Below are 27,162 nucleotides of genomic sequence, written 5' to 3' on the forward strand. Positions count from 1 at the left end.
TGCTCATCTCCTAAAAGTCCTGCATTCGTCAAACAAGTGAACATCTCCTTGAATTAGCCAGTGCCGCCTATCAGAAGAAAAAAAACCTCTGTCCTCCACCCCTATGTTTTTCCCTGCACCCCCCTGTGTTGTATGATTTTGTTATTTTTTGGGGGGTCCTTGTAATGAGAAATATGTGACAAGTCTCCTCTGAGTGGGGACCTGTGTGAGAGGAGGAGAAGGAGGAGGAGGGAGGGGAGACAAATTCAAGATGTAATTTGCAGCATTGTTGTATGGAGGGGAGGAAGGGAGAAAATCCTATTCCCTCTTGTGGATCATTCTCTGAAAGGGGAAGCAATATTATGAGGAGGTGATTAATACCGGAGCTCCGACTGCACAAGCCCTGTCTGGATATCCCCTGGAAGGAAGAAGAAGCTGGCGTCCACATCGCCATTTGGAAGATTTGGGAGTGAAGAGGAGAAGCAGGATTCCTGATCTCATCTCCCCAGTGCAGGGAGAGACTTGGTTTATTCCGGCTGCAGAAGCAAAGAGCTTGTTCAATGTAGTGGGATTTTCTTTTTTTTTTTGCAAGAATACCTGACCTCCTTTTTTTTTTGGTGGTGGTGGTGTGTGTGCAGAGATCCCCAGCAGAATCTGCCATGAGAAGCCTGTTTGGATGGCTGAAGTGGGGGGACAGGACAGGGTGCAGCTGCACGTCCAGGAGGATATGGGGGGCATGGTGGGTTTGGGGGCTTCTGGAAGTGCAAAGTTGGAGCAGGCTCGCCTTCATCAGCCTTGGACTCCTGGCTGCATCGGCATCGGGTGAGTCCTTGCAGATAGACCTCTTGACTTGTCCATGGACAGCAGCACCATCATCACCATCATCATCATCATCATCATCATCATGATCTTGGTGCTGAGGATGGGAGATGCAGGCAGGCTGCTCATTCTCCAACCTGTCTGCGATGCTGTGCTCAACACTTCATTTATGCATAGACATAGGGATGCGGATTGAGCATTGACAGGCGCTCGTGTGTCATCTGCGATCATGTCTATGGCAGCAATAGGGATTTGGGATTTTAGGTGTTGACTGTCTAGGGGGTGAAGATTTTAAACCTGTAGGAATCTACAACCCCCCCCCCCCCCCTCCCTTTTTTCCTTTCCCCTACTAATGAAATGCAGTAGGAGCAGCTTGTGTCTGATCATCTGTGGCCATCTCACAATGCAAAAGCTTGGATCTGAGATCTGCTGCAGGCATAAATCACCTTACCTTTATTACCAGCGACTGTTAAAGACCACATCCAGATCCAGCAAAGTTTGCCTGCTGCCTGCTCTGCATAGAACATCCTGTACCCATTCCCAGGCAAGCAATGGAGAAAGCACTATTAGGCAGGGAAAGTCAACCGAGCTTATAGTGCCACACGGCTATTTTACCATGATATACAGGTCTTACTGTCAAATGCTTTTTTTTTTTTTAAATCTGCTAGGCTAGTGGAAATTTCCATTCCTCGGGCTACTATCATGAGATTTCAATGTAGCACTTGGCTACCTTGTCATTTGCAATTCACCTTTTTTTTTTTTTTTTTTTTTTCAGGCAGCTCTCCTTATTAATTGATTTCAAGACTCTTTGCCTTTAGCCAAACATGATCTACTTTGACCCTGACACCTTCTTTAAAAAAAAAGTACATCTGCCACCATCCCATGCCCCTTGTGTTAAAACTCTAAACCCTAAAAGAAAATCATCCTTTGATTTTTATTTTTTTTTTAAATGTGCAATTATAGATATTTCTAAACGGTCAAATATTTTTTGAGCTACCCATCAATGCTTTCTATAGGGAGTCATTTCTTTTTTTTTTCTGTTACCCCAGACCACAAGGATATTTTTTTCATGTGAAGTGTTGCATATGACTCAAGGCCCCACGGCCACTCATTCGGGGATAAGGGCTTTTATGTAGCAATTAAATGCATCTAATCCTATAATTGCATGAAACTATCAGTTTGGGGACACAATGTATGTAATGTTATGGAGAAGGTCTCATTATCTTTTTTTTTTTTTTTGTGTACTAATACTACTTTCTGTGTTGGTAAATACAATGGATTGGATTATTGAATTCAAAAAAAGAAAAAACATATTGTCATAATATTGATAAAAAATATTATGTGTCATATAATAGTCCTAACATTTCTTGTAGCAACACCAAAAAAAAAAAAAAAAGCACACACAGCAGGTCTAGAGATAGATGTGTAGGCAGATAAATACATATTGATAGGCTAAGCAATATAATATAAAAAATATTTTGATATATCTTTATATATATATATATATATATACATATATATATATATATATATATACATATATATATATATATATATATATACATATATATATATATATATATATATATATATATATATATATATATATATATATATATATATATATATATATATATATATATACACATATATATATATATATATATATATATATATATATACACATATATATATATATATATATATATATATATATATAGCAGTATGAAGACATTAATAAATACAGTACACATCATGCATGCGTATCAGTAAATCCAATTCATAGTTTGATTTTTCTATTTTGGACAGCGCTATATACTTTACAGATTCAAACTTATGCGTAGCATAATGTTGAACATTATTAATATGTGCTATATACAGTATGACCTGCTTTTATGTATAGGGCTTGTCATCTGCACATATAGTTATTGATTGTATTATAGAAATCTGCATCCTTGCTTACAGCTTGCATTTGCCCTTTTTTTTTTTTTCTATGGGTTTATGCTGAGGCACTTTCCATCAATTGCAGAATTCCATGACATGAGCAAGCCTTGGAAAAGGTTGCTGCCTTCATCCCTGTAAAGATTGTACAGCACAAAACCTGTGCGTCTCGTTTCATTGATTATGATAGGATATCATTAGTCATAAATGATTCTACTCCCAAAGCAATCTAGCTTCGCTCCTTCTGATTCTGCAGCCCTTCACCTGTATAAACATACGAATTGCACTTTTTGATTCAAAAAGGAAATTCTGGAAGTGTTAACGCTTTTGCGTAAGAAGTCACGTGAATGTATATGAGATACCTTTTCAAAGCCTGCCCTCTCCCCCCTTGAAACCACACTCATTTGAATTTAGAACGTCTTGTTAAATGTATGTTGCCTTTACTACAGGAAGTCCTCACCAGTTCACTCTTGTGTAAAGTATAATCCATTCATTTTTTGTTTTATATTAACAATTAGCATATCGCTACTTCTTTTGGACTAGTGACATCTGTTATTAGCAATGACCTCTCATGCTAGCTATATTGCTTCATTATAGGGACATATTGTAATAACCAAGTAGAAATGTGACATTCTCTTCATTGCTTTGACATTTTTTTAGCATGTGAACCTTTTCCAGGAATCTCTTGAGCCTTAGATTACTAAAGAGAGCCACAGAAATTACCCTAGAGAATTGATAAATTGGACTGATTATTGTCCCAGTCTCAATACTCCTGTCAAATCAAGACAAGAATGGCTAATGGACATCTAATTGTTTAATTTTATTAGGCTTCAAGAAGGAAGTGTTATGAAATATAATGCATGCCTGCACTTCCATTTGAAGTTATGTGATTTTGTTTTTATCTCTTTTTTTACCTCTAGTGAGCATTCCTCTTACTAGAGTAAGCTGATGATATATCTGCTTATAGTTTGCCTCCACTGGTCCTTCCACCCCATCAACATGCTAATAGATTTTTATTTTATTTTTTTAATATTAAGCCTTTCTATTTTCATTACCTTATTTTAGATCTAGTGATGTCATCACTAGATCTCTGTGCTTCTCTATGCAACATAGACAGGATCACGACGGGAGGAAGGGGCAACATCACAGCACATTTTCTCAGTACACCCCTCAAGAACCCTCAGCCCTGATGGAAGCAGTGAGTTGGCTCTTAGGAGAAGTAATACAAATACCAAACTGTCTTGATGGTTGGATGTAGGAATGGAAAAGTGGGCATTCCTAGACAAGCTGTATTTGCATGCAGACCACCCTAGGTAATGCCCACATGTGATGCTGAGCCTCCACGATTGAAAAAAAATATGAAATTCAATGAATGAATAGGTGGGCCAAGGACAGGTCAGGCTGGGAAGGAAAGAGCTAGATGATGTTGGACATCCTCCAGCCAGGAAATGAGACAAGCCCTGTTTGACTAGCTGCAGCTTTTAATGCACACTGTAAGAAGCTGACCATTTGCAGTGAAATCAGAGAAAGCATTTTCAGTACCGGGACAGCCTGTACAAATATGGAAGAATGAAAATAAGGCCAGATTTCAGCTTGTTAAGAATGCCAGTAGGTGTGTTGACCATCTTTACCCCAAGTATGAAAGAAATGGAATTTAGTATTTTTTGTCATGACATTGAATCTATAGTCTCTAATTTTAATACTGGAGTCACTGACATTATTCAAAATGATTCCCACTGCTGATCAGCTAATGACTGGCAATGACTGGTTAATGAGCAGTCTGGATGTTGATATACAATTGCTTCATCTGCTAGTGTATGTGCTTATCCTATAAGTACGTATATTGATTTCTGCACAGTTAAACTCAAAATGTCTGGATCTTTTAGATCTGTGGAAAGGCATACATAGCCATGCCACCTGATAATGAAAACAAGCATGGAGATCGAATGATAATCTTCCTGCTTATTGCAACACTAAGTAATATTCTGCATCCCACCTTTTAAGTATATCTAGTCAACGTCAAAGTATTTTTCTTTCTTTTAGTTTTTATAGGGTAGGAAATTATTTAAAACCCTGAAAGATTATTTTTTTGTCACCTTTTTCCCATAGGTAGGTTCCTCTTTTACTTCATGTTCTGTAGATATGACAGGAAATAAAAGTCAATCTCTACAAATCGAAGGAAATTTGCTCTTAAATTGTGGCCACTGAAACAAGTGTCCCTATTGGAAGATTTTCCTTGTGTTTCCCAAATTTTGGATTTTCCCTCACTTTCAACCCCATGGTTAGTGGCCACAAGGATAAATAACCTTCCCATTGGGGCCACAGATAACAATAAAAAACTGGCATTGGTTCTAATCCCTCACCACCCTATCCAAAAGTGACAAACATGTTGGCTTTAGAAATACCTAGATGAAATTTCAGTAAACATTTTATTTGTTGCCATTGCCCCTCAGACGGCAAAGTGCAATATGGCACTTTATCCCATCTTCATAGGGGGTGTGGTTCCTGAGATACATGGTTGACAATGCTCCCTTCCAACCATTGTCATACCACACATCTACCACGGAGACATTTATTTAATTATCTCTGATTAACAGCTTTTGTCTTAGGTACCAGGTACAGTCACAAGGGTTGCAGGGGGAGGGGGATGTGCCAGTTCCCCTGTTCCACCCTCTTTGCGAGCAGTGAGATAGGCTCCGCCAATTCCACCACCCAGTAATCCAAATGTATTGCCAGGATGCAGGTGGCCAGGCCACATGGGGTCATTGATTGCTAGAGTGCAGGCAGCCACACCACATAGCATTATCAATTCTATGTTTTGGGCAGCTAGACCACCAATGGTTCTGTGTGGCACAATCACTGTGTGATGTCCTAGCAACCAATGAAGCTGTGTGACCTGGCCACCTTAGTTCTAGCAACCAATGATGCTGAATCACTGGAAAAGAAAGAGCAGGTGTAACAGGGGAACTCAAAGAGCTCCCTAAAAGCACGCTTGACAGGCACACTTACTGAACAGTGAACAGTGGCAACTGAGCTCAACATAAATAGTGCCTACAAATTAGGCCTCTATCAAGGGAGGAGAAATAAAGAAGGCATTTTCTTCACATTTAATTTGCAGTTTATTGTATAGGCTAATACAGAGAATTTAGACATAAATGTATGGACCTGTATTTAATTTTTTAATGCCCGTGAGAACTCCTCTTTAATATCGTTTTCCGCAAAATGTTCTTTAGCGCAACAAGCTTTAAATGTTCCATAGTACAGAAAATGGCAATTTTATGGAATTTAATATAAAAATAGCAATATACGGCTCTCCCGCTAGTGTTAATCCTCTGAGCAGGTGCAAAGAAAGCTTGTTACATTCCTAGACATAATGTAATATAGGGTATGAGGTCTGAAATCTAGATAGCAGATTTGCAAACCAAAAGATTTGTTATATGTACATATTTAGAGGATTAGTGTTTTACAGCAGTGACAAGCAGGTTAAGGCAGATACTAATTTTGCACATTTAAATCTGTTCCCTTTACTGTTCGGTCAGAAATGGTTAGTAATGCCATTTTCAGTACATATTCTTGTTGTGGACTACATATCCCACCACGTGACATGCTACTTTCACAGTAAAATTGATTCAGTCTCCCTTGTCATGTATTAAAAGAAAGAAATGAAATGTACTTATCCCTAAAACAATTTGGTTGTGTAGCACAATCACAAAACAGTTTTATCTGAGCTGATTTGGTAGTCCATGTCTTGTAGGAATAGTGACATCCAACTGTAAAGGTCTGGTGTTAAGGGAAATGGTATTAAGATCCTTTTGCATCACACCCTGACTTATTAAGCCCCATGCAAACTTGGCGGTTGCCCAGCTCTTCTGAAGCCTTTTCTCCTGGCAGGAGAAAATCAGCATAAAAAAACATGCAATTGCAAACACGTTAGTGTTTGAGCATTTATTCATTCATTCCATTGGCCAGTCTATTCATTGGGCATTTTTTTCAGTCCTCTCCTGAACGTGCAAGTGAGGTTTTTTTTTTTTTTTTCTGCTGCTAAACGCATCTGACTGTAAATACCTAGGTGTGCATGGACACATAGGCTAACATAAAATGGGGTTTGACGGCATAAAGAAAAAGTAAAACATTAGGGCAGCACAGTGGTGTAGTGGTTAGCACTCTCACCTCGCAGTGAGAAGGGTCACTGGTTCAAATCCCAAACATGACACTACCTGCCTGGAGTTTGCATGTTCTCCCTGTGCCTGCGTGGGTTTCCTCCGGGTACTCCGGTTTCCTCCCACAATCCAAAGACATGCAGGTAGGTTAATTGGCTTCTGTCAAAAATTGACCCTGGTATATGAATGGGGACCTTGGATTGTGGGCTCCTTGAGGGTAGGGACCGATGTGAGTGTGCAATGTACAGGGAAAGGGACAATTGTAGACACTCACTCAGGTTGAACTGGATGGACTGGTGTCTTTATTCAACCTTACTAACTATGTAACTATCCTCCAAAGCAGTGTTTTGACACCAAGTGTGCATGACCTCTTCTGGACTATAATGTTGGTGGGACATTGCCTGTCCTTGGCCCAATCTCTGTTCCTGCCTATCTTGGGATTTTTAATATTCCCAACTAACTTGGGGTGTTCATATTACTGCTATGCTCTCCATAATTAAAAAAAAAAACAGCAGAATGATGAGAACTGACAAAGCAGGAGTGGAGACCTCCAAAAGATCTCAACACTGGAGTCTCTGAATGAAATAAACAATGGGTTTGGCTTTCCATCATCTACTGAATTGAAATATCATCTCTTTAATGCTGCATATTTAAAAATTAGAAAATTATGTTCTTATTGCACTGGCCAACCATGGACCTATATTTTAAGCATGAAACTATTGCATACTTCAAATATTAATTTAACGTTGGGTGCGTTTTATAACACTCTAAATGCTACAGAGCCCCGGGACACATTCTGAAGAAGGTCTTGATATTATAATAATACAGCAGTCCCTCCTTGAGATTTGCAGCCTTGTTTTTTTTATATTTTTTTAGCCTAATATACCGTAACAAAGAAAATGATTAGACAACAGAGAACAAAATCAGAAAAGAGATATGAAATAAACTGGAATGATATTTTTTTTGGTGAAAAATATGAAAAAAGAATATTAATGTGCTTGGCTCTGCTCTGGGGCTTAAAAAGTGCCTCATCTTTACTGTTCATTACTCTAAAACAGAGTTTTATTCATTTCTTCAACCTTATAGCACAGTATGTGTTGCAATATATTGAAATGTGATGATCAAGTCCTTGGCCAAACAGGCTTATTGGACTGGAGGAATGGCCCTACTCATGTAAAACTCACCAAGAGACAGGCAGAAAAGACTCAACAGTGGGTAGCATACTAATATATTCTGCTACATTTCATATACGGTATACTTTTACATTGCAGCAGGCTGCGGCAACCCCCTCAGCTATAGCTTGTCCACAGCATTTTGTTCACACACATAGAATTTCGGCCAACTTTCAATCACAATGACTACTTAACCCATCAAGGCCACATACCAATATTTTGAATTATTGCATGATTCTGATTGAAACGGTTATATGTTAGATTGCATTCCTCCATTAGACTATTTTGATGTAAAAATTAGTTAGTGGTTAGTTGAGTGGTTAAAAGTGCCTGAATATTGAAGAAATTATAGCTCTGTTTCTAGGAACAAAATGGTCTCTGCAGATTAGATGTCAAGATTGGCACCTATTCAGCTTATTCTCTGATGGCCATCTTGGTAAACTTTGGCCTATTTTAGGTAATCACAACTTCTTCTTACAGTGTTTCTCTTATTGAGAGAGAAGGAATCATACAACAGTCATTCTCTTTGGGGATCTGGCCCACTAACGTAAAAGAGAGCACCAGTGAAATGATGCCTGAAAGTTTCTGTTATACCTACCTAATCTATGACTTCTAGCAAGCAGCAGAAATCCCCAAGCCTAGTCCTGTCCCTTCCCATTCTCTAAAGCCTGATACACACAGGCAGTTTTTTTTTTTTTTTATTCAACCCAGCGAGCTAAATGAAAAAAAAAAAGAGGTAGCTCAAGAGGAACTCGCTGTACTAACTATGCAATATTACTACAGCGATCTCCCCGCTGAGCTATTGTGTCCTGACAGGGGGACTGACCCCCCCCCCCCCCAGAAGAAGCCATTGACTGTGGAAGCTGATTGGATGCTGATCAGCTTTTGTTTTTCCAGCATGCATGTTTAACAGAAGCCAGACGTTCCGCCGGTTTCTATCAGAAAGGCTGCTATACACACGGCCGAATGTTGGCCTGTTTCTGTAAAACCAGCCAATACCAGCCATATGTACCATGCTTAAGTCTCAGTCAGTACAGCTGTCCATAATTGTAATTGGAGATGGAAAATGGCAGACTAGGTTCCAGAACCAGTTAACCCAAGAAGTAAGTGTATTTGGAGCATTAGGTCATTCTGGCTGCTCAGGGATCTCCTACTGAGAAAAGAGCTGCCTTGCTGTCATCTGAGATGATGGAAAGTATTGAATTGGGTAAGCATAACACATTTTAGAACCAGTCCTAAGTGTCAATACTAGAATTATTGAATGCAAAATACGAAACAAACCCATTCATTTGTAAACATCCTTTATTATTATATTTGTTTTAAGAGTTGAATGTGACAAATGTTTGGACTTATATGGAAAAAAAAGCAAATGGTGCTCAGTTTAAAATGTGTAGGTATCTTGTAAAAGATCCCTATTATGCTTTGGGCCCCAGTGAAGGTTTACTGCATGACTTGCCCGTAGTCTCTTACCAGTTACTACAAACCTATAGGGCCATACACACGGGCCAAACATTTGACGGCATCAGCCGGTTCAATAGAAACTGGCCAACATTCGGCCCGTGTGTAGAGCAGCTGGTCCCGACAGAAGCCGAACGTCTGGCTTCTGTCAATTGGGCAAGACCGAAAAAGGTTTGCTGTTTGGCACCTGATCAGCCAATGGGGCAACAGAACACAATAGCTCAGTAAGAGACTAACATCGGATTGTTAGCCCAGCAGCTCCTCCTAAGCTCCTCAGTTTTCTTTTCATTCAGCCCGCTGGGTTGAATGAAAAAAAAAATTAAGCTATGCTGGTATCATACTAATGTTTTCTATGCTTATTATTATTGGGGTACTACAAAGAAGTTGACTTTTGAGGTTTTGAGAACAGTAAATATCCTTTTAATGCAGTAGAAGGTTAAAGCATTAAAACACTATAGATCACTGGCTAAGCTTATTAGGTTGCGTAGACTCTGACAATGGTTCTATCTCAAAGCTATCACTTAAACGTATTGGGAGTATCCTGCAGAAGATCACTATTCAATGAACTACAGCAGTCATCATAAATTAGGGAATTACATTTAATTGACAAACAATAAAATTAACATTCCTTAGTCTGTGTTATCACACACAACTGCAGCATGTAGTAAAGATCTGAAAAACAAAGCATCCCTTTTTACTGCAAGCAGTGTTGCGTGTTCAGTTCAGTGCTCCATTTAATTTTTGACTATTGTAATGTCTATTAGCAAAGCTAATTTTAATAATTTTTGAACTGTATTTTCACAAATGATGTAAGATATAACTTAGCTTTAAATGGTTTTAGGATTGTTGTTTTTTTTATGCTGCTTCATATGTCCTTCGTGCATGTATGTCATTATTAGTAGTGAGTCATGAATTTTCTTGGAAAGGTAAAAACTAGAAATTGAAATTTCACTTTAACATAAATTCAAAAAATTCAAAAAAACAAGGTAACCATTAGGTCAATTTTGACCTAAATGATTGATCTTCTTATCTTTATTCATTATATTCTGTGAGGTAGCATTTAAAGCAGATCTTTTATGAATATTCTAAGTCCAATTGTTAGGCAGATTCCAACACCCAGATTAAAAAAGAAAAACTCATAAAAATAAATAAAAAAAATGACCTTTGGTCCTGGCTTTGCTGGTGATATCACTAGGCCTTGTCTCATAATCATGCTAAGGATCTCAAATCTCCTGAGAAGAAGTGAATTCTTACAATATTTGCGATCCTCCACTTTTCAAAGCTTCTGGAAAAATATCTAGTGATATCATCTTTATTAGGGTAATGTGCTGGCATTCAGGGTGTAATGGTTATTTTGAAGATTTTATTTAATATTTTCTTGTGAGGCTAGTGTGAACCTAATATAGATTTTCATTAAAGTGGTTGTAAACCTTTAACATAAAAAAATGAACAAAGCAGATCTTCATAAAATTTGTACTTACATCTATCCTTAGCATCCATAGTGTGGGCCCTGGCTGTTCTCTCTTTCCTCCGCTATCTGCATGTGTCACTTCTGGCAGTTTTCTCAGACATTAGGCAATCCATGGTGCAGGCAGCAGTTGAGATAGTTAGGTCCACTAAGCAAATTAAAATTTTTGTTTAAAAAAAAACTGCAGCATACTTTTCATGATAAGCATTTTAATTTTTTTTTCCATAAAATGTATTCTCACTTTAAGATGTTAATAATAGCAAATAATATGAATGAAATAAAAAAAAAAAAAATGAAAGGGGTCTACTAACTATTACACTGGTACAGGTGGAAGCATACGTTAATTATACTTACATGTATGTCAGTGGAAGAGCAGATTGCAGAACTAGGAGGATTTTCAATATCAACCGTGGGAGTCTCAGCATTCTAAACATTCATAAATGGTGTGCGACACAGTGACAATGCTTGGTTACGATGTTAATTATAAAATGAACAGAAATACATTGATAGAAATGCTGTTTATTTAGATTTTGAAACACAAATGCTAATATTTGTAGGATTATTTTTTATTTGCATTAAACAAGAAAATGGAAATCTGCATGACCCGTTTTATGTACACAAACAGAATTTAGGTATTTTATATATATATCTATATATATATATATATCTATATCTATCTATATATATATATATATATATATATATATATATATATATATATATATATATATATATTGAACATTTGAAGCTACCAGTAATTGTATACAATTCTTTTGGCTGAGTTGAAGCAGTAAAGATGGAGTGGTAATGCCATTATTCTGTAGCAGATCGATACTGTGTTGGTATGTGCCATAGGCTGCAATGTTAGACACAAAACATTCATAAATTACTTGAGCAATCTTGTAGTACTGTCATGAGCCTGCAAACAGACTAAGGCCTTCTAATCTATATTGGATAAATGTAGACATTACAGTGCTCTCATTGGTCTCAGACTTTAAATATACAAATTATATTTGTGCATCTATGTATATAATCTGACAAGATAAATATCACTCATATATAGTAAGCTAATGGATGTTCATTAAAAAAATGTCTTCTTTGTGCCTTGATAAAATGTCTGCATAGAATTGGATGATCACAAGGCAGAAACTGCTTAACTGCTTAAAGTGGAACTATAGGCAAATACAAAAAATACCAATTTTAATAAACCCAGTAATAAAATAAATATAATATAATATAATTCCTTTAAAAAATACGGGTTGATTGGCCAATGGTTTTAGTACTTTCTGAACGCTTTTTGAAATACTGATCTGGAAGTTTTGGATGGCATATCAGACGTTCTGTCTTCACTTGCTGCATGCTTCTTTCAGATTAGTATCACAGATCCTGTATGGCAGTTCCCATAATTCTCTCAGGTTAAGTTTTTTTTGAGCCAGTGCTATATTCATTAAAACCTAATTGGTATACCAAACTGCCAACTGGGAGAGGGAAAGGAAGCACTCTAAGCAGGTTAAGGCTCTATTTCTTAATGCAGTGCTGCCATTTTATTTTCCTGAACATGTTTACAAGATGGGGGAGCAGAGAAATGATCCAACACGTGTATTACTGATCCTCAATGTAATGTCATCAGGTTGGTGACTTAACTGCAGAGGTGAAAGGTAAGATCACCTGCCTATTCATGCTGCCTGATGTGGAAACCTAGTATATGATTGGCTGAATAGAATTACAAGCAATTTTGGCTGGTAAGACAGCTGTTTATTAAATCAGTATTAAATCTAAAACCAAACATTTATTACATTGCAGCTTACCAATTCTTATATTTGATGTCAGCATTTATTTTCTTTTTTTAGGCTTTTTTCATCTATTTTCATTTGTTGATCCAGCCAGTAAGTTGCTTGTTTTTCAAAAGAACAAGCTCTTTAGTCAAATCAGTTACAGAGATGAGACTATCAATTTTTACACTGGCGGGGGTGCTTACAATGATCAGTGTTTATACTGTATATGTAAAACCGTTATCCAAAAAGAAAATAACTGTTGCTGTTACTGATTATAAAGTATTAACTGTGGTTTGGCTTCAACTTGTTAATGTATTTCAATCTGCTAGTACATCTAACACTCCTCCACCCCCAGACTGACATTACTGCTGCCCAAAGGTGTCCCCCATGCTCTTTCACCCAGAGTGATAATGCAGGAGGTGTGTTACTGGCCAGATCATCAGGTGAAAACTAAGGGAAAGAGCTTTAAAAAAAGGAAAACGAATGTGACTACCACATCTAATGATTGTTAAAAGGGTTGTAAAGTCAGGTTTTTTTTATCCCTAATGCATTCTGTGTGTTCTCCTGATTAGCTGATACACAGCAGCAGCTCCATTGGCTACTGCTGCTGTCAATCAAAGTCAGTTAGCCAATCAGGAGAGAGAGGGGGCAGGGCTGAACTGTAGCTCCATGTTTAAATAGGTACATGGAGCTGCAGCTCAGCTTGGTTGCCCCCATAGAAAGCTGCTTGCTGTGGGGGCACTTGACAGGAGGGAGGGGCCAGGAGCGCAGAAGAGAGATCCAAGAAGAGGGGGATCTGGGCTGCCCCCCTTGGCCCCCCTAATACTTACCTGAGGTCCCTGCTGCACACAGAAGACTTTTTATCATAATGCATAGAATGCATTAAGATAAAAACCTTCTGCCTTTACAATTGCTTTAAGTGTAAAGGTGACCTCTATGGTACCAGCATTTTAGTCTTCATGGAATGCAGCTTTTTTTTCTTGCATGTAGGTGGCTTGTAGGATGAGTCTCTGCTGGCTTTTAGCACCCACACTCTTCGGAGGGTGTCTTCAGTCTTGGGATTGGGAGCAGTGCTCTCCCTACTTCTTAAAAAAATAAAAAATAAATCATTGTTGAATTCCAAATATACAAAATAATCTAAATTTAAAATGAGCCTATTTTGTTGCTGCACTAAACTGATATTATTCTGGATAGAACAAAGACATAAATTGTAGGTGGAGATCTAAGCCGCAATAGAATTTCATCATGTATTAAGCTTTAAAAGTGAAATAAATCAGGAAACACAGAATCACTTAAACAAATATTAGTAGGAGAAGTTAGGTTATCTACTCTGTTTAACATAACAAGAACAAGCCCCCTCTGGTGCGGGAGAGGTTTCAGACCTTGGTTGGTTGACTCCAGCAAAAGAAAGGAATAGTGTTTTTTCAAATATTTTTATTGTATGTATAATGATTCTTTTTTATGGCCATATTTAGGTGGTGCAGGGCCCATAGGGGTCTATGTGGACAGCTAATGTATTGTTAGCCAGATATTGGTGTGGCAAACTCAGATGGCAGATATCTGACCTCTTTGTAGGGTGTTCCATATTGACAACCCTGTTGGGTAATCCCTTATACTAGGCTTAAGGTGGTGATCTTTGGGTCCTTGTTATAAATGTATAAATGTAACATATAAAGTCTAAATAAAACATGATAGCCTCCCTTTAAAGTACTGCTGATCAAGTTACTGTCTATTTGCAGTGTACTGAACCACACCTGTTGTAGAGGGGGGGTATCTTTATTGTTATTAGTAGTATACAGGATTTATATAGCGCCAACAGTTTTGCGCATCTTTATGACTGTCCAGGGCATCGCTTCAACCAAGAGAAATGGTTCTGTCACCACTAGTAGCATCCTGTCCTGTCACCTAAAATATGTTGCAGTTTCCCTGTGGTAGCACTATAGCCTAGGATTTGGGCACTTAGAAGCGGAACTGTAATATACAGTAGGGTAACCAATGTTCCCATATCTGCAACCTCTACATGTACAATAAGTTCCTGGACCTGGTGGAGATAATTATAGTAAAGTGGCACGTTTGGCATTTAGGCAATAATTTATTTCATGCACCAGAATTGTAATTTATTCTAACCATTGAAATGGATAAATGCTCAAGTGCTTAAAGCAACTAGGTGTGTCTAGGCACGTTTAGGCACATTTGGCTTTTTTTTTTTTCGTTCAATAATGTTTATTGGTTTTAATAGGCAAGATAACAAGGTACATTAAAAAATGTATCATTTATTGGCGCTATATAAATTCTGTATTATAATAATAATAATAATAATTGTTATAAATGTGAGTAAATGTATGTATAGGCCAACACAGCCTAATAAGCATCAGAAAAACAGATTGCATACTATGGGAATACAGTAGGTATTGTACAATGAATGGTTAATTAAATGCTAAATCTCTCAGTGTTTGATCTGAGCCCTGATATGATATGGCTTTGTTGAGGAGGCCTTAACAATGAATTGTGGCAAAGTGGGGGAGTCAGGACAGTAATTCTTAGTCAGTGGGAAAAAAGAGGGTGGGAGAGGGTTCCCCCAACCACCCCTAAGGAGAGCATGCTGTGGATGGGGGGCCCTTTGACCATTTAACACTGTCATGGGTCCCCATTTAAAGAAAGTAGGGTTGAAGTATTTGGGGTTGATACATATCATAAGGCCTTATTGGATTGTCACTATGTAAAACAGTTCAATGAACTGTGCTTAGACCTGGGGCAAGAGCATGAGTATAGTTGATTAGAGGTGCAGTTGGATAGTCCGCCGCAACTGAGATCATAAACCGATTTTCCTTCCGTAAACCAGTATGCATTATAAGATTTGAGACCAGCCATGTCTTGTAAATAAACTAAATATAGCTATGGACCAGAGGAGGGTGGGCAGGAGTAAGTAGAGGATGGAGATGTAGTTCTAGAGAGAGGAAAGTAAGGTTAGAGAAAGGGTGGGGTGGGGTCAGATGGGTCACCCAGAGGAAATATCATCATGAGGAGTTGTCTCTGGGGTATAGAGGTATATGACCGTATTTGGCCCAGGGTTCGCATGAGTTCCAAAACATGGTTTTTGTCTTATATAATACTCACTATCTTCTCCTGTGCCATAATCCAGGAGATTTTGCGCTTCACCGCTGAGACTGGGACTGAGGTTTTTTCCAGTGTGAAACTATAGTGATTTTGGTTCCTAAGAGAATAAAGAAGATCAGTGCTTGTGTATATTTATCTACTTTCTCCACTTTGGGGTTAAGGAGTGCTATGTCTGGGGTTTGGGGAACCTGTATATATTCGTTACCCTGCATATTAGAGAGAGAAGTTTATTCCAAAGGCTTTGCATTCGTGGACAGGTCCACTATATGTGGAACATTGTGCCCACATGGTGGCAGTCCCTAAAACACAGCGGGGAAACATCTGGGTAGATTCTGGTGAGGAGAGAGGGAACCCTGCACCACCGTGTGAGTATTTTGAGGCTAGCCTCAATCAAGGAAATATTCAATATATCTTTGATGGAACGTTGGAAGCAGGCATTCCATTTATCTGGATTCCATTCTATATTGAGGTAATTTTCCCATATTTGGGCATAGGAAGGTTTGGACAGAGATGCATAGGAGGAGTGTAATTTTGATAGCGTTAATGCGGCGTAGCCATTATAGGCTTTGTTAAGACCATGTGGAGAGGTCTGACGACAGTTTGTGGAAAATGGAGGGGTGGTTAGACGAGTATAGTGAGTCAATCTTGGAGGTTAAGTTTACGCCTAAATACGGGATATAGGTTGAGCACCAGGTAATTGGGAAGTGGTCCTGTAAATTGGAGGGAATTGTGATATTTAATGCTAAGGATTTTGATACATTCACCTGAAGACTGGGATGCATTCCCAAATTTTTCAAGTAAAGAGAAAATGTTGGGAGTCGAGATTAGGGGGAGGTAACAAATAATAGGAAATCATCTGCGAACAAAGCACATTTGTGCTCTTGAGGTCCACAGAGTACTCCTTTAATGTCAAGGTGCGTTCTGATCGCGATGGCCAAGGTCTTGATAGCTATAGCAAATAAGAGGGGGAAAGCGGCAACCTTGCCTGGTGCCTTCCCAGGGTAAAGGCCGCCTGGTCCTTATGGATATATTGAGCGATACAGGATGAGAGTCTATTAGCTAAAATTGTTTAGATCATTGTTAATTAAAAAGAATCCTTACCAGGTTACAGAATGAGTGAGATATAAGTTAAATTTAAGGCTTTATCCAGGGAGAACCCAACTGAGTGAATTAAAGAATCTGACCATAAAGGGGACTAGTATATTGGCAAATATTTGTATAATAGCAGGTCGAAAAGCCGTCATTTCCCGACTCTGAGTTTTGTTTGAGAAGTTTTATCACCTCCATGACTTCCATTTAAGTTATCAATTTGTCCAGGAGATCAGAGTGTTTTGCTGATAATTTTGGGAGGGATATGTCATTGAGGAAGCCATAAAAGCAAGTTTGTGTGCTATATTTCTTATGTCTGTACAGAGTTGTGTAGAAATCATTGAACGACTCCATGATGCATCATGGGTTTTGTGTCAGATCTCACACCCGGGTGCCTATTTTGGGGAAAGCCTGGCATCTGGATTTAGCCCTTCTCACATTTATGGGTTTTGCGTAATGAGTGGAACTCTTTGGTGAGTTTGTTAATGGTTGCCCTGCATGGGTGTAGTCTTTAGAACGGGGGTTAAGTTCCATGCAGATGTCAGGCCCAAGTAACACAGTGTGGAGGCTATTTTAGTGCTCTGTTTTAATGGCTTTTTTGTCCGAGGGAGGCCATTTCCCGATTTATCCAGTGAGTGGTCAAATGCAAGATTTGTGTCTCCTCCTAGAATTATCTTCTCCTTTAGATATAGACCTAGTATGGATCATGGAGGAGAAGAAGGTTGCTTGGCCTTTATTTGGAGTGTAATAGGAAATAAGTGAGTATGTTATGCCGTCTATGGAGCCTTTTACTAATAGGTATCTACCTGCCAGATCTCTGATGGTGTCTGAAGGGGAAAATGTAAGATTTCTAGAAAAGCATATGGCTATGACTTTTGTTTTGTTCCCTGCATTAGAGAGATAGAACTGGGGATAGTTGCTATGTAAGAAGGAGGGATTATAGGTGGAAGGGAAATAGTTTTCTTTTAGTAAAAAGGATATCAATCGTTTGTGATTGTTAGTGTCTGAATAGTTTCTGAGTGGAGGGTAGGTCGTGGAGATGAGCCTCTGGGTGACCCGGAAAAAAGAGGAGTGAGAGTGAGAGGTGATGTGGACAGGTCCTGAGAAGAGAAGACATGGCAAGTCAAAAACACGGAACAAAAATGTATAACAAATAATACTAAAGCAGTAAAAAAAAATCCCTTTGCAGGAAGAAGGTGCTGCGACCCTCTTACTGCAAATCTTTTCCCAAAAAACAACCCCAAACGTGGGAAAAAATAGGGATTTTTTTTACTGCATTAGTATTGTTTATTATACATTTTTGTTCCATGTTTTTGACTTGCCATGTCTTCTCTTCTCAGGACCTGTCCACACCCAAGTGGAGGGAGAACACCCCTCTGAGACAGTTGGAGGTAAAGTGCAGCCTCTACAGCCTCCCCGCCAACTGAAAACTAGAAATAAAGGTGGAGATCTGGATGTGGTACAAACAAGCAAAATAAAAGGGAAAAAGAAACTTCAATCTTTGTTTTAAACATATGAATGTGATGAGAACAATCACCGCTGGTTGGGAGTTTCTGCCTCCCCCTCATCAGTTAAGTGTTCACAGGTTAGGGTAGGCTGTCTGCATAGATTCTGAGTTCCTGGGAGGAAGGATATCATGTCCCACCATCACCAATGACTTTGGTCAGAGTTACTCAGGAGGTCTGGTTGAGTCTGGTTGGTTTTATGGCACTGTTCAGAGCTATTGTAGCAGTTATTTTGCTCAATTGTCATAGGAGTGGTAGAAGAAGTGGGCCAAAACCTGATTCAAGGTGGAAAGAAGGGAGTGGATGACCAAACTTTCCAGGATTTGGTGTGTGAAATCCTAGGAGATGATGGTTCAGTAGGATCCACTTTAGGGGGCCGGCTGTCCTTAGATCTCTTTGCTTGTTGCTTTTGCCACATAGGTTTGATAGGACTTGTGGGAGGAGGCTTTTTTGTTGAGATGGGCTCTAGGGTCTGATGAGGTTGCTGGTACTGGGAGGTAAGGCCCAGCTGCAGAAGCAGACACTCTCTAGCCACAAATGTTGAGAAACCGTAAGATTTGTTTATGTGAGCAAAATTTAAGCGGAAAAGAAAGGATCATCTATAGGTGATACATTGTTGTGACCACATCTGAAGAAGAGATTTTAGTCCACAAATATTTGAATGGAGTGCCCTTGCATAGTAAGGTTTTCAGTTTCCCTGGCTCACTGCATGACTTCTTCCTTAACCTTGTAGAAATGTGGTTTTACCACAATGACTCTGGGCAAGCCATCTTGGCATGGGTGCTAAAGGGCTCTATGGGCACGATCCATTTCCAGGCGATGGTCGGGTATGTCTGGGATTACATTTTTAACAAACATGTGGTTGATCTTCTCAGTTTCTTTAAAAGATTCAGGGAGGCCTCTGAGTCTAAAATTATACCTGCAGGATCTATTTTCAAGATCATCCAATTTTGAGAATGCAATGTCCAATTGTTCATGCAATTCCTGAATCCTGTCAGTATTCTGGTTAGCTTTGGCAATGGTTTGATTTACTAAAGGTAAATAGACTGTGCACTTTGCAATGTGCAGTTGCACTCTGCATGTGCAAGTGCTCCAGAGCTTAGTAAATGAGGAAGAGCTCTGCTGACTTCAATCATCCAATCATATGCAAGCAAAAATGCTGTTTTTTAATTTTCTCTGCATGTGATTGGCTAGTCTTTGCGAAGAGAAGGTTTACCTCATTTACTAAGTTCTGGATCAACTGTGATTTGCGGAGTGCACAGTTTATTTGCCTTTAGTAAATCAACCCCATTTTTATTGAGGGGAGTTCAGGGGCTTAGGCAAAATACACCCAAAGCCCCAAAAAAACAAGTTTAGGATCAGCAGAGTGCATAAACAGATTTTAGTATAATTGCATGATTTATACAATATTAACAGATTGTTTTATAATATACATACATAGTATTTGAGTGTAAAAAAGGACATGGCCCCTCAAGTGTATGCAAAGGACTAAATCACAGCATCTTTACAGATTTAGATGGTGCATGCATGATAACTCCATATTACCTTGCTAATGCCCATAGGTTACCATGCATGTGCAGCACATATGCACTTTGATAGGCATAGCGATGTATCCCTTTTATAAAAGGAATCAGACTGTCATGCAGACATCTTGATATTATCCTATATACATATGTTTTTAAAAGTTTTCTTGTGTATGGGCGTGCAATTAAAAAAGTAAAAAATTATTTAAAAAAAAATGAAAAAAAGGCCATTTTTGAAGAACGTACCATTGAATTGTAGAGGAAAAAAAAAACACGGCTAACAAGAAAAAAAGTTATAATGCTTTTGGGACACTGAGCCTGAATTGAATTGAAGGTATACACAATTCCATGTTAAAGGTCAATCGGATATCTAAAGTGGTTTAAATCCATTTAACCTTTACAGATTTCTGTCATATGTCACTTAGAAGCCTGCAATTATAGAATGCAAACGTCAACTTTAGTATGTTCAATGTAGATTTATCGGAGTAAAATATATTGATTTTTTTCAATATATTATTTTTATAAATAATATTCATAATAGTTTAAGGTTACTTTTTCATGTGTATTCCTATTTACTGCAACTGTGGAATGCTGTTATTGTTTGCATCATCTATCTGACATTTAATAAAGGAAAAAAGTAGCCAATATAACTAAAGGCATTACATTCAAGCACTCATTGTTGAGTCTATTTATAAAAGCTGGTGTGAGGTCTTACAATAGGGCAGACAATAAAGATCATAGACCACTGTAATGCAATGACCAAAAACTCTCAGTTCTACATATCTCTTTTAAATGTTTGAATAAATACTGAGATGTCCTGCATTTAAATGGCTCATCCTCAAAATGTCCCACTGCATGGAATGCTCTTTAGTTCAGAAAATATACTACTAGGCCTTCTACCTTGTTTTAGTTGTCAGGGTCACCAATTTCTTTTGATTTTACCCTCTGCTTTCACCTACTTTTCCTATATCTTTTTGAGCTTTAAAATGCATTGTTATGAAATTTTTTTGCTTTGGTGCTTTATAAATAACAAAATTATTCTCAAATCGGACCTTTACCCCCCCCCCCCCCCAAAATCCAAAAACCCATTTTGCATTTTCCTGTTTCCTGGTTTAGTTAACTGTATCATCACTAAATGTATGGTTGGAAAGACCTGTGGGAAAGGGGGAATTAATAAAGTTGCATGCTATTTTCAATAAGTTTGCCTAAATACACATTGTGAGTAGGCAGTTTATTAAGAGGTGAAGGCCTGCTTTAAGGAAAAATTATATAGAGTAACAATTAAACATATTATTATAAGTCGGGATCAACGATATATTAGAAATGTTTTGGTTGTCAAAGGTTCACTGTACGACAAGTACAGTTATGGATGCCAATGGTCAATATTTGAACTTACCATGTGCCTCTTCATCTACCATAGATTTCAAAGTATTCTCAAAGTAGTTGTAGGTTTATATAAATTGAATTTAAGCCTCATCTATCCAATGATGCTGGTAAATACTGCAATGCAGAAACAAAACGCCTCCATTTAGGCCGCGTACACACGGGCGGATTGTCTGCCCAACTAAGTTCGGCAGACAATCCGACAGACAGTCCGTTCAAAATTGGCATGAACGGACTTGACCACACACGATGAGCAGACAGTCCGCTGAAAGCGTGCGTGATGACGTGTACAGCACGTACGACGGGACTAGAAAAACGACGTCCTATACACTGCAATGCAACCTTCGGCCGTGTAAACCCTTTCTGAGCATGCGCCATACTTAGTCCGTCCAACTTGCCTACACACGAGCGGACTGTCCGCTGAAACCAAGTTTGGACGGACAAAACCAAGTTTGAACGGACTGTCTTACGGAAATTCCGTAAGACTTTGTTCGTCAGACTGTCCGCTGAAAAAGTCCGCTGAAGCCCACACACGAGCGGATTGTCCGCTGAAACACTGTTCAGCGGACTAAGTTGGGCAGACAGTCCGCCCGTGTGTACGCGGCCTTAGAGTGACAAGATTTCCCAGATGTCCCAGATGTCCCAGATGTCCCGACGTTTAGGGGGCTTTCCCTGGGAAAGAAGTGTCCCTGGTTTTATGTCCAATTAAAAGAATGTGTCCCTGACTTCTTCTTCCATCTTTAATAATGGTGTCCCAGGCCCAGGCTGCAGCAGAGTAACCTAGCTTAGCAACATTTCTGTGTTTGAGGGGGGGGGGGGTGCATCTGGTCCTGATTGTGTTTAGGGTTATTGATGATGTCACATGGTGATATCATGTGTTCTGGGTACCCAGACCCTGCCCCCTAACACTTTCTTGTGATAGCAGGTACTATTTGGTGCCTGTGTTGTAAGTTGCAGCCTACAAATGTTCAACAATACAATGATAATTTCAATAGTACAGGCAGCAGAACACATTTGATTAATATATGCAAGCTGAACCTACTAAGGAAGTCCCTAGCTAGACACATCATGACTGAATATTGCACTATAATGGAAAAATAAGTTGAATTTTTCCTAACTTCTACAAAATATTATTATATTACTTTAAAGATCATTGGTTTATACACTTGAAAACTAGGATCAGGCCAAGCTAAATCTGTGTAAAACATAGTCCACAGTGATCATCGTTGGCGTATGCTTCAGACTGCAGGTATTACGTCCTCTTGGTCCATTTTCTCTACCTTTCTCTTTTTGAAACATGCAAGGGATTCAGCTAGTAGCTTAGCAGCAGCCTCACTTTTTGTTTGTAGCATGATCACATGTTTGAGCTGTAGTTTTGTTAGTGTTTCAATAGAACAAGTGTAACTATGGGCAAAAAAAAAATGATATATATAATACAGTCTGTCGCTAGTGCTAACATAGCAATTTTTGTTTTCTGAATACCCCATAGTTTATTACACAGTGATACGGCCAGTAGGTCAAGGTGTGCTTAGTGCTTGAACATTAATTCATTTCACTGGCCAGAAAAAAACAATTTTTCTGGCCATTAAAATGATTTAACACCCAAGCACTTGATGTGCCTTAACCACTTTCAGACCGGACCAATTTGCTGGTCAAAGACCAGACCACTTTTTGCGATTCGGCACTGCATCGCTTTAACTGACAATTGCGCGGTCATGCGACGTGGCTCCCAAACAAAATTGACGTCCTTTTTTTCCCACAAATAGAGCTTTCTTTTGGTGGTATTTGATCACCCCTGCGGTTTTTATTTTTTGCGCTATAAACAAAAATAGAGCGACAATTTTGAAAAAAACACATTATTTTTTACTTTTTGTTATAATAAATATCCCCCAAAAATATATAAAAAAAAATTTTTTTCCCTCAGTTTAGGCCGATACGTATTCTTCTACATATTTTTGGTAAAAAAAATCGCAATAAGCGATTATTGATTGGTTTGCGCAAAAGTTATAGCGTTTACAAAATAGGGATAGTTTTATAGCATTTTTATTAATAATTTTGTATTATTTTTTTTTTTACTAGTAATGGCGGCGATCAGCGATTTTTATTGTGACTGCGACATTGTGGGGGACCCATTGGACATTTTTGACACATTTTTGGGACTATTGTCATTTATACAGTAATCACTGCTATACAAATGCAGTGATTCCTGTGTAAATGACACTGGCAGTGAAGGGGTTAACCAGTGGGTGGCAGTGTAGGGGTTAAGTGTTCCTAGGGGTGTGTTACTAACTGTGGGGGGGTTGGGCTTTCATTTAGTGAACACTGATCTCTGCTCCAATCACATGGAGCAGAGATCAGCGTCACTAGTTGCTAGGCAGAATGAAGAAATGCTGTTTACAATGGCATTTCTTCATTTGGCCGCTCCGTGAGACGATCGCGGACTCACGGGGGTCCCGACCAGCGCGGGAGCGCGCCGCCGGCGGCGCGCTCCCGATGGCAGGACGGCAAATTTAAAGGGACGTACATGTACGCCCATTTGCCTGCCCATGCCATTCTGTCGACGTACATCGTCATGCGCTGGTCGGCAAGTGGTTAAATGTCTTGTTACACACGTTTACAAGTACTGGAGAGTTAGCAACACATCCAGTGTGCATGAGGCCTTAAAGTGGTAGTAAACTCCTGTAATTAAAAAAAATAAATACATTTGGGCCCCTGGGTGGTTTAAGCAATAATGTGATAATATGCATCACATGCTAGCACATTATGATAGACTTATTTTGAAATGAAGCCCTTGAGTGATGTGCTGTCACTGCTGTTGGCACTTCCATTTTCATCCAGTCTTCCTTTCGGGTTCATGTTCTCCCACTGTTTGAATGGTCGGGCCTCATGTGCACGTGTTATTCATGGCTGTGGTACAGTGCTCTAAATTAATGGTACACTCAAGCCTCGTACACACGATTGGATTGTTCGCCCCAAAAAAACATGGAATTTTGTGCAAAGGGCGTTGGCCCAAGCTTGTCTTGCTTACACAAAGCCACACAATTGTTGGCCAACAATTGCAAATGTAGTGATGTACTACGTCATTTTTCAGCTCTTCAGCACCACCCTTTGGACTCCTTCTGCTAATTTCGTGTTAGTAGACGTTTGGTGAGTGTTGATTCGCGCTTTTCATTTTGCACTTTTCATTTCGCACTTTTCATTTTGAGCTCTTCATTTCACGTTTTTCAGTTCATTGCTGAACAACTGTTCATCAACCAGCTATGTTGTGGAATCGGAGGAGATAACGTGTTATTTATTATTGGCCTTGGAGTTATTGCTTTTACATTATTTTTTTGTTTGAATAATGATTTGATTTGGTATATTTTCTATATTTTTGGACGCATAGAAAGCACTTTTTGGCTAAGTTCTATTGGTAGATAGCATGTCTAATTGTATTTGTTTTCTTTTTTTAATGCACAATAAAAAAAATTGTGGAGAATAATACTTGGCTATGTGTTAATTCTCCATTACGAATGCTAGTTTACAGGACCGACCGCTTCTGGCTCATCCTTGCTTTCGAGCATGCATGTTTGTACTCTTGGAAAATCAACATTATAAAAAACTTACCTGAAAACAAAGCCCTCCAGTGATGCGCTATCACCTCTGAAAGGGCTTCCATCTTAACCCAGTCTTTCTTCTGGGTTTGCGAGTTGTGGCCGATTGATTGGCAGAGCCCCAATAATGTCACTTCCATGCATGCACACAGGATTCATGGTCATGGCACGAAGCTCGGAAAGAATGGCATGTTGCCCATTGAGAGAGCAGTTTGCATGCACCACTGACATCACTGGTGCTGCTAAATGGTGCATGCTTAGGAGATATTTACTGTACCTACAGGTAAGCCTTAATATAGGCTTACCTGTAGGTATAAATAAATAAAAAGAAAACACATTTACTACTACTTTAAAAAGTGGAGTTTAGTAACCCTTTAAAGTTCTGTTTGCTCTTTTCTCTTGATTTTTAAAGTAATGGTACTACACAAGAAAAATGACATGTGCATACAGACATTGGGAGGTGCCTGCAGGGTTATGCAGTCAGCGGTTGCCTGTGACCAGAGCAGCCATGGGTTTACTTTAATACCAATATGCTCATGCAATGTATTTTCATTTAAGATCAAGGAAAAAATCTTTCTCAAGACATTTCCAGACTCGTCAATCATCCTGTCTAGCTGATTATCTTGTAAGCCTTTAATAAGGCCAGATACGTGATAAACAGTCAAGGGGTTGAAAAATTAGATTTAACTGATTATACAGTCATATATTCATATAAAACTATTGAAATAATAAAACATGTTTGAAATGTTGACCTTAGCAATAGCAGCTTCTGCAGTCAACTGTAGAAGATGTGCATCTCTTGTCTGTTATTGATTAAACCTTTAAACTTGGTCTGCTCACAAAACTATCATATATTAGTTCTCAAGCGACGAAGTGCAAACTCATTAATGTATTTGTGTTATTTAAATAATTTGGCTGTGACAGTTACATTTTATGGTTTCAGGGTGATGATTTAGCACTAGCTATTTAGCTGTGCTTAGATGTCAGATAAGTGTAAGATACGTACTGATGATAGTTACCTCTGCTTGTGTAGTTAACCTGTAAATCTCCTATTATTATGTGCTGGAACGACAGGCTTACATTTAATGTTTGTTTTAAAAAATTTTATGCACCAATGCTCTTGGTCAACTGGATTCTTAAAAACCACAGGAATGCCTATGCTGTTCATAGCAAAAATGTTCAGGAAAGGTAAACCTATACCCATGTAAAGCATTGCCTATGTAGGCTTCAGGGAAAACACTCCCAGTGACCAGTGGCAGCCCCGGGTCCCCCTGCCAGAACACTGCGATTAGCACTCTCTGTCATTGGCTGAGAGAGCTGATTGAGATCCAGTTGGCTGCTGGTTTTCCAGCATGCATTTCCGACAGAAGCTGGCCGAATGGCTGGCTTCTGTGGGACTGGCTGTCATACACACGGGCCAAATGTCAGCCAGTTTTTATTGAAGCAGCTGATGTTGTCCACCCATGTTTACTAGGCTTTAGGTGTTCTGTGGATTTCTGCAGCAATGAATCACAGAAAACTTAAGTTGTGATAAATTGAATGAACTTTCAGATTTTTTAAAGCTGTGGTGTTTGTTGAATAGCATTAGTAGCACACACATATATATGTGGCAGTCAAGGGTTACAAACAAGATAGATTACGTAGGTTTGTTCTTAAGTTGAATTTGTATGTTAGTTGGAACAGGTACTTTTTTTAGGTGTAACTCCAGCCCAAAAAAATATTTTTACTTTTTTTGGATAGCATAGGGAAGGGTTAACACCCTTGTAACATTTGTTTTGCTGTATGTGCCCCTGTTCAGAAGATTTCATCTCCTCTCCTCCCTTTTTCTTCTTCGCTCTTCTTCGTATTTCTCTGGCCCACCAGGCACAACCCTGGGTGTGATGGTTACATTGTGAAAAACATTCCTTTTTGACAAATAGATATACTATTTCTTGAGAAAAGACAGGTTCTGTAGATATCTCCTGATATTCGCTTCACTTATGACTCTGTAAGATCGTTATTACTTACACCTGGTGCTGTCATATCCCCAGGTCTCATAAGCTGACAATAACCTCTTGCCGGTTATACATGATTGCCCTTGGACTTCAAAGGGCCTGCTCAAATCTCTAAGACTTGGATTAGCCTCTTTACTTTTTGAAGTCTTCTTTCATTTTTTCCATGATATGACCATCAATGCTACT

At 38.9% G+C, this 27,162-nt stretch overlaps 1 protein-coding gene across 3 annotated transcripts in view; it reads left to right on the forward strand.

The window, feature by feature from the left end:
• Positions 1–279: 279 nt before the first annotated feature.
• CSMD2 (CUB and Sushi multiple domains 2) overlaps positions 280–27,162 on the forward strand; it is a 1,348,498-nt gene continuing 1,321,615 nt past the window's right edge. For all 3 annotated transcript variants that reach the window (XM_077481921.1, XM_077481922.1, XM_077481923.1), the window contains exon 1: positions 280–801. In XM_077481921.1, the coding sequence (XP_077338047.1) occupies positions 639–801 (163 nt within the window). In that variant the 5' untranslated portion in view covers positions 280–638. The remainder of the gene's footprint in view (positions 802–27,162) is intronic.

This window comes from Lithobates pipiens, unplaced genomic scaffold (genome assembly GCF_037356315.1).
Source record: "Lithobates pipiens isolate NorthernLeopardFrog02 unplaced genomic scaffold, aLitPip1_a1.2 Scaffold_16, whole genome shotgun sequence".
Taxonomy (NCBI): domain Eukaryota; kingdom Metazoa; phylum Chordata; class Amphibia; order Anura; family Ranidae; genus Lithobates; species Lithobates pipiens.